The 12,848-nt window shown below is 39.3% G+C and overlaps 1 protein-coding gene across 7 annotated transcripts in view; it reads right to left on the bottom strand.

Moving 5' to 3' along the window:
- VPS13D (vacuolar protein sorting 13 homolog D) overlaps positions 1-12,848 on the bottom strand; it is a 78,630-nt gene that overhangs the window by 57,862 nt on the left and 7,920 nt on the right. For 4 of the 7 annotated variants that reach the window (XM_082069622.1, XM_082069623.1, XM_082069620.1 and 1 more), the window contains exons 11-25: positions 12,738-12,830; positions 12,220-12,430; positions 11,475-11,654; positions 11,213-11,343; positions 10,420-10,492; positions 9,731-9,901; positions 9,401-9,531; positions 9,084-9,216; positions 6,530-8,743; positions 5,516-5,667; positions 4,240-5,274; positions 3,422-3,512; positions 2,759-2,885; positions 1,500-1,680; positions 427-609 (exon numbers count right to left, since the gene is read on the bottom strand). In XM_082069622.1, the coding sequence (XP_081925748.1) occupies positions 427-609; positions 1,500-1,680; positions 2,759-2,885; positions 3,422-3,512; positions 4,240-5,274; positions 5,516-5,667; positions 6,530-8,743; positions 9,084-9,216; positions 9,401-9,531; positions 9,731-9,901; positions 10,420-10,492; positions 11,213-11,343; positions 11,475-11,654; positions 12,220-12,430; positions 12,738-12,830 (5,106 nt within the window). Of the gene's footprint in view, positions 1-426; positions 610-1,499; positions 1,681-2,758; positions 2,886-3,421; positions 3,513-4,239; positions 5,275-5,515; positions 5,668-6,529; positions 8,744-9,083; positions 9,217-9,400; positions 9,532-9,730; positions 9,902-10,419; positions 10,493-10,972; positions 11,046-11,169; positions 11,187-11,208; positions 11,344-11,474; positions 11,655-12,219; positions 12,431-12,737; positions 12,831-12,848 lie in introns of those variants that run through there. The other 3 variants (XM_082069625.1, XM_082069626.1, XM_082069624.1) reach the window with 3 other exon arrangements.

The following is a 12,848-nucleotide window of genomic DNA, read 5'->3' on the forward strand; positions in this document are numbered from 1 at the left end:
GCAGCACCAACTATTCAGCCAACACAGATCTCTATTTTCTGCTGCTCATGCTGTTGAAATTTTGTTTGGCTAAGAGCTCAAGCGGGTACTAAACCGAGCCGGCTGACAGCCCGTTGTGCTCCCACATCCAGGTGCGCACCCAGCTGGGCCCTGCTCATAACAAGGCCAGTTCTAGCGAGTTCCACGCACCAGTTCCCTGCCCTGTCTCAGAAAGGGGTGTAGGCACAAAAGGGAGCAGCTGGCTACAATCAGCCCCCGGCCAGATCTAGATTACCCAGCACACTGCCATGGACAGTTTCGCTACTAGTAGTACAAAGTGTATATACCAAGTAAAATGTAAGAATCATTTACCATTTTGATACAGACATAAAACGCACAAGAAACAGAAAAACCACAAGCTGTTGAATTAAGAAGTAATGTTTTTACCTTGTTCTTTAGTGAAAAAGTACCCGGCATACCCGCAAACAGAAATTTGTTCTTGACTTTCAGTTTTCCAAGATTAGCTACAATAAGACTATTAGACTTGGAGCTTTCAGGTATAAGTAGAACAGGAGCACCCGCCTCAATATCAAGAAGAACTCGGGAAGCTCGCTGTGCTTTATCTCTTACCTGGAAAGAGCAAAAATTCATTAAAATAATTTTTTTTTAAATACCAGAAGCAGGTGATTATTTCACACTGATTAGTACTGATTTCAGGAACGCTATTCTTTGATTTATAAAATTAAAATGTGGTGAAATTTTATGTCAAAAAAAAGAACCCCAAAGCTTGTTTTAGGCAGATTATAAAGATAGTTAAAAAAGGACCATGAGGCAAACACCCACACCTGTGCAACAGGTGCAGCAATCGAGAGTGAAGCACCTGATCACCACTGAACCGAGAGGCATAACAGACCTGCTCAGGTCACCATTGAAAGAAAAGATTACTTCAAAAAATTATTTAAGAAAGGAAAAAAAATCATTCAGAACAGATGTTTCAAGATCAGATTCAAACCTCCTACATGATGCACAATGAAGAATTTTAATATATGGAAGTATTAACTGCCTTTGTTCCAATAATGAGAAGTGACTTTTTAAACAAGACTATTACTATTAACGATCTTAAGCACTCCCACATTAGGTTTTTTACAAAATATTGTGCAGGAGTTCAAGATCTGATTTTCTCAGTCTACCAGCCATCATACTTAATCAAAGACACGTGAGCAGAACAGAAGGACTTCTCGCTTGGTTCTCCTTATTCAGGTTTTACAACTACCTAGAGAACAGTGGAGAAAAAGGCAAGATAAAATCTTGAGCCTTTTATTGTGCGGCACTACAAAGACAGGGAACCACCTGTATCAGTGCATATGGCAGGATCCAGGTGCCAACGTTTTAAGTAATGTGCAAATTGCAAGATGAGTACGAGCAATCTCTGCTAATATCAGAACTCTGATGCATTAACATAAATCTTATACTGCACTTCCAAAAGCAGTCTAGGAAAGAACAGAAGAAACCCGACATACTGTTTGTCCTTCAATTGCTGCTCTTTGCCGCCCCAAGACATCCTGAAGCTGAGTGAAATGTTGGATGAAAGACACGACCTCTGCCTGGAAACGCTGAGTATGCACATACTGAACAGACGCCATTCGTAGAGTGACACAAATATCACACTCTCTCTGTAGCAATGGATCTGGCCTCCCATATCTATGATAAAGGTTGAAAGTAAAATTTAGCTATCTTAGCTACGTTTTAAAAATAGTGCCATTCATTTTTTTGCATTCAAAATAATGGATCATTTAACTGATGTTCACAGTATATAACTAAAACTACTTCAATTATAGATATAAAAACTGGTTTTATACTAATATTACACAGAATCACAGAATGTTAGGGATTGGAAGGGACCTCGAAACAGTCCTGATGAGCACACCAATTTCACCCCTGGGGTATGGGAGGCATCCCAGCCTTCATGAACTCTAGAGTGATGCCCCACTGACGCAAGCCCAGCTACAACCCCATCCCCCTCGGAGTCTAGTTTAAAGCTCTCCAAATGAGCCCTGCTAATTCCTGTCCCAGCATCCTTTTGCCCCTGCGAGATAAACCTTTCCCACGTATCACTGTTTGGACTGGTGTCTTGTAAAACCAGCCGTCACCAAAGTACCCAAAGCCTGTAGCACCAGTCCTGGAGCCAATTGTTTACAGACTGAATTTTTCTATTCCCCCCATATCATCACCCAAAACTGGGAGGAGGGAAGAGAAAATCACCTGAGCCCCAGACTCTTTTACCATCCATCCCAAGGCCTCGAATCTTTTTTCATTCCCCTCAGACTGCGGGATGCAGCTTCCTCCCCATCTGTCTGGAAGATCAGCAGTGGGTAGTAGTCCGTTGGGTGCACGAGGTTGGGGAGCAACCTGGTGATGTCCCTGATCCGGGCTCCAGGTAGACTGCACACTTCCCTACGATGAGGGTCAACTCTGCAGCCTGGGCCCTCCCTCCCTCTCAGAAGGGAATTGCCAACTAAAATTACCCTTCTTTCTTTCTTATCTTATTTATTTTATACTAATTATTTCTAAAGTAAGTACATTGAAGTGCTAAAAATCTCAAGTTTATGACTGCAAAGGTTCGAAGTCTCATTTAAGTCACAAGCATCCAAAAGCAGAACTATGCAGACCTGACGATTGTGGGTGATTTTATTCGGTTTGTTTAGTTTTTGGTTTGCTGTTTTGGAGGGTGGGGTGTTAATGCTGTTAATAGAGAGTAACAAGAAGTTTAAATCCGTACTTATAGATTTGGAAAATGAGTGCCTCTTCACCGCTTGTAGTGAAACGTTCTCTGTAAAATTCTCCGTGAGCTGTAAGATCACTTAAAGACAGACTTCCGATACTTCCTTGCAGGGCTAAATCTCCCTCTGCAAAACAAGACACACTATTAGTATCCTCAAACATGGATAAGTTACTAAAACCCAAAAGTTTCTATCAGTGTGATAAACCCACTGCAAGTAATTAAAAATATCAAATTCAACTAAACATGACGTTCAAAGAAAATCACACCTTTCTGCCACAAAGATTATATTAACCCAAACGTAACTCCATGTCTTACATACGTAATGTGATCACATCACTTTGATTTGTGAAAACTTAGAACTCCTTTTCTCTAAAACAGTACTACACACTATTGTTCTGCTCAGTGACAGTAAAGGATGACATTCCTAGCTAATCTCCGCAAAAATAATCAAGGGTTTGACAACTGGAAGGGATGCAAGGATTTAAAATCAAGCCTGAAAAGGCAGAGGAAGAAACAGCAGGAAGAGAATGTGCATCTTCCCCAGGAAACAAACACACAAAACCCCCAATGAGCACCAAAATAAGAGCATTTCAAATCACAACTCCAGTGCACATCTCCTTTTATTTTAAACTGCATACAACCCTAGCCCGGCAGACTCACCAGTCACCTCCAAGTGAGCTGCAAGCTTTGACACGCTGGCTTTAGCAAGCTCACTAGTTGTCTTATTCAGTACTAATGATAAGGAATGGACCTGGTCAAAAAAAATGGAGAGGTCGGTATTAAACAATATCATTTCATAGCTGGAATGTCGTTAGGTTTTTTCAAGACAATTGCTCTGTAACACATAAATGGCAAACAAAATTATTTAAATGGGAGACACTGGAGGAAAGCAATGTTTTTACTTCCCTGTTTGCACATTAATGGGTCTCCCAATCAACTCAAAATGATCAGGACACCAACAAATCCTAGAGCTGCTATCTTCATCCTTTTCTCTTTCACGATTTATCATTTTTAAGTTAAACTGCAGGACTTCTGGGCAAACACTATATATATACACATATTTTTAAAAATACACATTTATACATAGAAATGTATAGAAATATATGTATAGAAATACATGTATATATATTTACAAACATATATAATTAAAAAAAAACAAAACAAAACTCTGTAGCACCCAGAACAGCACAGTGCCAATTTCACTATGTCCAGTCTTCAATACTGAAGCAATTAGAGACCACAGACATTTAGTCTGTGCCCTGCGTTACCCCAGGGAAATAATAATCCCTGCCCACAAAATTTCCACCTTCCTCAGGCACAGAGCAGCCTGGATGGGGACTGGGGTGGGTGTCAAACTCTACCCCCGAGAGCTCCACGGGATGAACATGGAGCATTTGTTTAAAATGTCACCTCAAGTTTCTATAAACCAGACGTTTTACGACAGACAATCCAATTACTGTTTTGCATCTCAAGTATACCTTCAGATCCAGCTTAGTGTTTACAGGCTCTTGGGCTTGAGAAGCTGACAAGGTATTTATTTCTGATTTGACTGTCTGCTGAGTATCTTCAGGTTGCAGCTTCATAGCATGGTTATCAGCAGTGGATCCAATCCCAAAGAAATCCAGTATCACTACCCAAGTTTGCAAAGTTATTAAGACATCTAGACAATTAAAATCAACATCTACACTACGGTTAATTTTGTTATAGCGAGAAGAAAATTCAGGATGTTTCCTATCCACTAGAAATATATTGATATGAACTAATGAATCATCAAAGTTACTTTTTCCACAAGGCAACTTGGATCTGCCTGCTGTTGGAGAAGGAGGTGGAGTCAGAGGATACTCAGAATCGGCATCTTCTTTTTGCTTCTTACGGGAGGCACAAACTGGTCTTTGGTACAGCTGAAAGACATTAGTTGCTTCTTCCATATGGGAAGGCAGGGAACGTGGCATATCTGGATATTCTACATTGGACACCGACGGACAAGACTGTGAAAGATATTCCTTGTGTGCTAAACTGGAAGGCTTGGGTGCTCCCCGGGACACCATGAGATTCTTATACATAGAGTCTGGGTTTTTTTCCAGAAGATCTTCCATCAGCAGAGAACGCAAGGCAATCTGAATAGACAAAGTCTGAGGATGATCCTTAGTAAACTCAACATCGAAATCCTGAAACTTAAGGCTGACAAGACCTTGTGCACCAAGTGTAAGATCACCGCTCAACTGAACCTGGAGCTCCGAGATATGAAAGTTTGCTTGAATCTGAGTAAAAGATTTTGTTTCCCTGACAGTTAATGACTTGTTTGGAACAGTATTAAAACTAGAATGGCTGAATAAGCCATTTTCCTTCCTTTCACTTGAGAATTCCGTGCCTGTGCTATGAGGTGATGCTGAAGGAGAACTCTGACAAGTTGAAGACACAGAAGTGGTTGGAAATTTGTTCAAGTCTTCACTGTAAATTAAATTATCCAGAGTCTGCAGGACCTGTTCATACACATGTTTTGCTAACACCACCTAGAATGCAGAAAAAAGAAACAATCATCACTAATTCATAAACATGTCTAAAATGCTCCAGAACAAGACGAAATTTTTTAGTCATTGTTATTATGACTTAAGACTGTCTCTTCTAACCACACATAGTTTCCAAACTACTAACATGTTAAACTTGAAGGTATTTGCCTGAAAAATACTTGCCTTCTATGTAGAGAAATCCTTTTATATCGATAGTGGAAATATTAATACTACATTACTATACCTGAAGAGGGTTCACAAATTTCCCTTCAATTTTCATAAGGCTTGATATTCCAAAGTCTTCATTACTCAGAGGAAAAGTTACATCCAAATCTCTCTCCAGTGGTATCTTTTCCAATTTAAACTGGATGGTGGTGTTGTTCAGAATGTGGAATGCTGTTAAGAAAAAGTGAAATGAAAACAAAGTTATAGTAAGTGAACAGATTATCCTATGAAGACTGTACAGCAAAGATAACACAGTAGCTATTTAACTTGCTCAGAATCTCTTAGCAATGCTAAAATAGGTATATATAGCTATGTTTTGTTAACTTTCTGCATGAAAGGCACTATTCAGTTTTTAATCACAGAATCCCAGAATGTCAGGGGTTGGAAGTGACCTGGAAAGCTCATCCAGTGCAATCCCCCCATGGAGCAGGAACACCCAGATGAGGTTACACAGGAAGGTGTCCAGGCGGGTTGGAATGTCTGCACAGAAGGAGACTCCACCACCTCCCTGGGCAGCCTGGTCCAGTGTTCTGTCACCCTCACTGAGAAGAAGTTTCTTCTCAAATTTAAGTGGAACCTCTTGTGTTCCAGTTTGAACCCATTACCCCTTGTCCTATCACTGGTTGTCACCGAGAAGAGCCTGGCTCCATCCTCCTGACACTCACCCTTTAGATATCTGTAAACATTAATGAGGTCACCCCTCAGCCTCCTCTTCTCCAAGCTAAAGAGCCCCAGCTCCCTCAGCATTTCCTCACAAGGGAGATGTCTCCTGGCTCCCTTCAGCATCTTTGTTGCCCTGCACTGGACTCTCTCCAGCAGTTCCTTGTCCTTCTGGAACTGAGTCTTCATTAGAAGACTAAAAATGGATATAAATAGAATAATGTGTCCATTGAAATTAAAATCGAGCAATTAAATTAAAATCTCAAAAAGGACAGCTGAGACAGAATATACAATCAGACCTATGGTCAAGACACATTTTTAGTACCATCTAGTACTCATATTAAAATAATTAAGAGTCCTCTGATTAACATACCATGGCCTTTATGTAATGATTCAAAGAAGTCATGACGAGTAAAATGAGATTCTTCCTGGCTATTAATACTGGCAGGACCTGAAGAAGAATGCAGCCCATGAGGTACTTCACTTGCAGACTCCTTCTTGCTTGTAAACTGACTGCTATTTAAAGAATACATTTTAATATCTTTAATTTCAACTTGCAGTCTATCACTTGTTGACTCATCTTCTCCTGGTACAAAATTCTGAATAGATATTTGTCCTAGATGACCTACAAGCAGTTCAGAACTACCAGGCTTTCGAGGTATTGAGACAATCGGTGATTCAATGTTTATATTTAATATAAGCTTAATAGTATCAGTTTTGAGAGGTGGTGATCCAAATGCAGAGCCTTCACTATCTTCTAAGTTGGTAACATCTCTTGACCGTGGTGTTGTATCAAACAAAGAAACCATTTCACTGTATTCAGCAGTTTTAGTTGCCAAGACTGTAGTAACTTTTGAAGCTGCACTTTTCAACATGCTGCGGAAATTCTCTTCCAATTCATCCATTGACAAAGTTAGTTCTTTCAAAAATTTCGCCGAGTGGTTGTAGTGTAAGGAGGCCATTTTGAGGTTGAGAGAACATTCCTCTTTTGACTTTTCTGTGAAAGTGAAGCTTAAAGCATCTGGAAGGCTATTTCCATCATCAAGCCTAAAGAATAAAGATTCTACATCACCAATGAGATTTTCATACCTTACTGTATTCCCTATGCTGACAACATACTGGTTCTTAACACTATCTTGTGTGAGGTCCATCAGGTGAAGGCACCCAAGAGAGCCATTTACGTCGAATTTACTACACATGGAGACATTGACTTTGGTGCCACCAATACTGGCTGTCGCAATTTTTCTGCCGTATTTTTCTCCATTTGTCATGGCGACTGTCCTGAGGAGGAGTATATTTAACCAGTGAATATCAACTGCTACCTCTGTATTCTGTACATAAGTAGACTGGAAGGTTTCCTGTTCCCTCCAATCTCTTTCCAAGTCAGTTACCAAAGGCTGAGGACTAGAATCTTCTTTATCCTTTGGGAAAGATTTCTGGAGAAACCCAATCAGCTCAACAATAGTCTCTGGATTAAGGATGATATCCAAGTTGTTCACCTGCAGAGAGATCACCTGCAGACTGCTATCCAAATTCATTGATGGGCATTCTGCACTCACAAACTGATACTCTAGTTTTATCAGAGACTCTTGATCTTTTGCATCATTACCGGATGAAGAACTGGAGGCTGCAGTGCATCTCTCTGCCAAACCAGCTACGTCAATGGGACGTGCATCGTATGGTCCATAAACTGGAGACTGAGCCCTGCTGTCTCGAAGACTTCCTGTTGGCACATCAAAACTCAGATTCTTATGAGAAGCCATCAAAAGATCAAAATCTGTTCCATACGTTTGCATAGTGTCAACCAGTAACAGGCCATGAACAGTCAGGGACACTTCTGCATCATATGGCCTTTTCACAAAATGGGCATTGGTGCCAAAAACCTTGAGCACAGAGATATATCGTCCGTTACTTTCAACACCCAGCTGCATGCAGTTGACTTTGAATTCAGCCAAAAGCAGCTGAGATTCAACAAGAACTTCTCTAGTATGTTGCTCCAGCATCACAACACTCTGTGTCAGATTCATTACGGAATCGTGCAAGCTGCCAAGCTGGTCTACCTCTGCAAAAATCTTGTCTTTCGCTAAATGTAGGGCATCAGAAGACTTCGTTTCAGATGTACTCAGCTGTGTACAACAATTCTTCAGAGCCAATATTTTGTCTTCATTGATATGAATTTTCAAGTCAGGCAGAGTGCCAGACAAGACAGCTCCAGGGTATTTTGGGTCAGACGTGTATATCAATCTGCGCTCCAACTGCAGGTGAACATTGAATTTTTCTACCACATGAGTTGGACCCACATCACTATCCTGAACATGTTTCCAGTTGTCTTTCACTCGGCCTACCATGATCTGAAGGTCCATAAATGAAAGTGTGTATGTCTCATACATTTTTTTACTCATCAATTGTGCTTGTAGCTGCTCTTCACTTATTTCTACTCCAGTAAACTCGGACATTTTAATGCCACTATTAGTGTTAGATTCTGGTGGCGGAGTATTGGGAGGAGTTGCGAGAGGTGTTTTATATTCCTCGTCACTCAATTCATTGACATCTGAAGAAATAGTATCTGCACTCCTTTTAGATTCTTCTGCGGATTAAAAAAAAAAATAGTAAACAAACAAACAAACAAGAGTATTCTCCATTCTCCTTGGGTATTTCCCATCATTACCTAATCATCCTGTCTAAGTTGTATTTTTTGTAATCACAAAGCATATCCAGTACTGTGTCCTTGCCCCCTTCCACTGTCACTTTTTTATTTGCACACCAGGAAATCTACTACACTTCTACATACATGCAGATGTCAGTCACAATGTACTATCGAATCCATTAAAAGACACTATCGCCTCATTTTCAACCACTATTACTACAAAAGTGTTTCTGGGAGAAGGTGGAAAGAAAATGAAAGCTGCAATAATTCTAAATCATACCTTGAGAATTGGTAAGTAATATTCTTCCCAGATCTACAACAACTAACACTGGATCCACAAATTTGAAATCATCAGGAAAGATCACCTGAGGGGCAGAAATATCAAGGCACACGGTCCAGCTTTTGCTGTTTTCCTGAAAGTGAAGAAAAAAGAAATAGTAGGCCACAAGAATACTACAATACCACATTAAAACTCCCCACTTTGATCAAAGGAACACCACACAAGCAAACAACAAAAAAGCCCCACTCTTCAGAGTTTCAAGTCCTAAAACATGTGGCAAAAGAGCCTACATAAACATTTTGGAGGCAAAAACTTACAATGAAGTCTCCTACTAGTAAACGATCAATAGTTTGCCTGATTTCAGCTTTTGTCTGCATCTTCAGCTTGTTGTACTGTCTTCTGGCAGCTTCAGCCACTCTTGCCTCTAACTCAGACTGATATCCAAAACCTGCACAAGAGATAACAAAGCCGACTAGGTATAATTTTGTTCACCTGTTATTGAACTAAAAAAAAAGTATTGCTTAATTTAAGTGGAGATTGATTAGTGCTTTATATTTCTAAGAATGAAAAGAAATAAAAATCAAAGATGAGATGTAATACCACCAAAACAAACCCCAACCCCACAAAAAAACACATTAAAGGTTAACCTGAGGTATGAACCCTTCCCTTGTAGAAGAAGTCAGCTACTTTCTTAATGGCTTGTGGATTGTAAATAATATTTAGAGGTCTGGTACTGACTTCCAGGCGCCTCTCAAAATTGCTGTGGATTGGATTTCTTTCATAAAGCATCTCAAACACTGGGGCATCAGGATCTGCAACTGAATAAAAACTGAGTTACAAACTGCAGTTGTAACAAAAACCAAAAACCACCAAACAAAAAACAAAGGGACAAAAGCAAAAAACAACCCCAAAGAATGTAATGACTAATTTTTAATTAGTGCTACTAGGAAAGTAGTACCTGTCTGAAAATCCTTCAGTAATGGAAAAGCAAGTAATATGATCAACTTCTACAACCAACAGAATTCAACATGTTTGCATATACAAAACCATTTTCAGAACTGGTGTCCTAATGCTGAACTCCTAACATTTTTTTATTTGTTTTAAACTAAGACAAAGAGCAAGTGCAACTCCCTTTGTGCTGAAATACATTTTTTCTTACTTTCTTTCAAGTGAACCTGCACGCACCCTTATGTCTGAACAAAGTTCTATGATTTTATCTTCACTATTTGCAAAAAGCATTTGCATGAATTCCAACCCTAGGCACTCAGTTTTGAAATTTGTTTGCAGGAGTTATCCCATATGCTTGTTATCATCAAACATAAAACAAAATCTTTACCGGTATTCTGATTAATCATTTCTGAGGACAAACTTTGGAGTCCAAAGGAAGACATGCAGCCAACCTCTTTTTGCTGATAAGAATTTAAAAGAAAAAGATTGTTTAGATAAAATCAACCAAGCCACTTGCTATAAACATAAAAGTCTTTTCTGTATTACGTCTTACAGTCACTTTATAAGTGAATTATATGTATAGTCTGAAAATATATGCATTTTTTCCCTTGAGGTAGTAAAAGGAGCAGGAAGTATGACTAAGAGGCTAATGCTATTTAAGTCTAAATTTCCATCTGTTCTCTACAAATTACAAAGTACAAAACACATGGGAAATTTTCATGGAATTAGATTCAAATTTTGGTTGCTCAGAAGAGATATTTGAAGTCTTTTCAGCAATACATTAGGAAGAAAAAAAAAATTCTGTATTTCTGCTTCTAGAGTAACAGTATACAGGTGAAATAAAACATTACTTGGACCAAAGAGCTTTATGAAAAAGTACAATCACTGAGTAAACAGGAATGCTGATTGTTCCAAAAATCAAATCTTGTTCAACAAATTACCTTCTTCCCAACACAAGTAGCTGTCACATTAAAGTTACAAGCATACAGAGCAAATAATGAAGAGTTCTATGAATGATCCTTGCAAAGGGAGGGGAAAAGTAAGTTCAACAAGTGGACTTTCGTGTTCTCTTTCTGGGATAAGACACAAATCAAGAAAAACGTGTTGAGTTCTGGAATGTACCAATTTTCATACACACTTATGCATTCTACATAGTAACTTAAAGAGGCTTTTTCACCTACAGGATTTGGGAAAACAAGAACAGGAAATATGGTCCCTTCAGTTGCCAAATCCCTCAGAAAAAGACCACCAAGCTGAATTTTGAGAAGGGAAGAATTTCGGCGAGGAAGGGATTCTGCTAAGATCTTGACACCTGGAATACAAAGACATAAAATGCTTCTCTATTACTATACAGCACGGGTTGTATTTAAATTTTACAGATAACAAATACCATCCAACAAAGCTCTGGTTTTCTTTGAGAAAGAACAGGAATTGATTTAATACCTGAAAACTCCAGCTGCATGAAAGCAGTCTCCTCAGCACGCACCGCCTTCTTCTCCTTATGCAGCAGAGTGAAAGAGCCACCCTGCAACTGCAGATTGAATTTAGCAAAAACATGATCTCTCTTTGTAAAGGTATTCATGCTAGAAGCATCTGCAGCAGGATCAAAAAATTCATCTGCACCTAATTAAAAAACAAAACAAAACCCACAAAACAAGACATCAAGTAAGTTTCTGGAATACTACTGAAGAACAGAAAAGTTTCTCTGAATTTGAAAACGAAAGATTTCCCCAGCTTTAGAGAAGAAACATAGAAACAAAAAATAAAGCAGAAATACCTCCTTCCTTAACAAAACTGAATATTCTGTAGAACCCTTCTATTAAGATAACATAAACCTAAATTTAAGAAGATCCCAACAAGCCAGTGTTGTTAATGTTATACCAAGTCCCAGCAAGATACGTGACCCCCACCCACCTGAACAGAAAATATCCTAAAGCTCTTTGCCATAAATATCTCTAACAGTGGAAGCATATGCATTCCATAAATCACTTCAGAATTAAGCAGGCACAGCAGGTATTGAGATGTTTTAACAGGCTACTAAGCTCTGCTGCCTAGGTGCATCAGTTGACACACATCATCTTTTAACAGGACAGAATCAAAGTGCTGTTCCTATTCACCTTTACCAGGTATCTCTCTACAGTAGAGTTAGCAGCCTTAGAAAGAAAGAGAAAACCCTGTATTTCCACACCTAGTATGTCTTCCGGATTCCACTGTTCCTTTGGGTCTGGCAGCAGCCCTTCAAAAGGTTCACCTTCGTATGCTTGCTGAGCGTATCCATACCAGCCTCCCCAGCCAGGAAACCAGGACTGCAGATACTGCAGCATTCCAGTGCTACTGCCATGCGCAGATTCTGCTGTGGGGGAAGCTCCAGGGGAATCAGGCAACGGCTCTTTAGTACTCTGTGTTTGAACATTGAAGAGATACACATCACTGCTGATAAGTGAAAGAATATCACAAGTGTACAAAAAGAGTCATAATAAAAATACAGTTCCATCTACTATTTACTCAGCACTCTTCAATATACCAGCAGTAATATTTTCCATCAATACTTAGCCTATTAGGAGAGTAGCAGCAAAGAAATAATAAACCACATATCTAAATCAAAATAAATACATACTAACACTCTCCAGCAGAACAGAACACAATATCTCAGAATAATTCACTTAAAGATTCTAAATATCACCCTGCATGCAGAATGTTTCTCACCTCAGCTAGGTCGTGAAATTTATCATGAACTATCTCACATAGTATCTTCAACTCTTCGTAAGTTTGCTCATCCTCAATTCGATGCATTTCTGCCTGAAAAGAGAAAAAAAG

The sequence above is a fragment of the Streptopelia decaocto genome (assembly GCF_964273445.1).
Source record: "Streptopelia decaocto genome assembly, chromosome: 20".
Lineage (NCBI taxonomy): Eukaryota > Metazoa > Chordata > Aves > Columbiformes > Columbidae > Streptopelia > Streptopelia decaocto.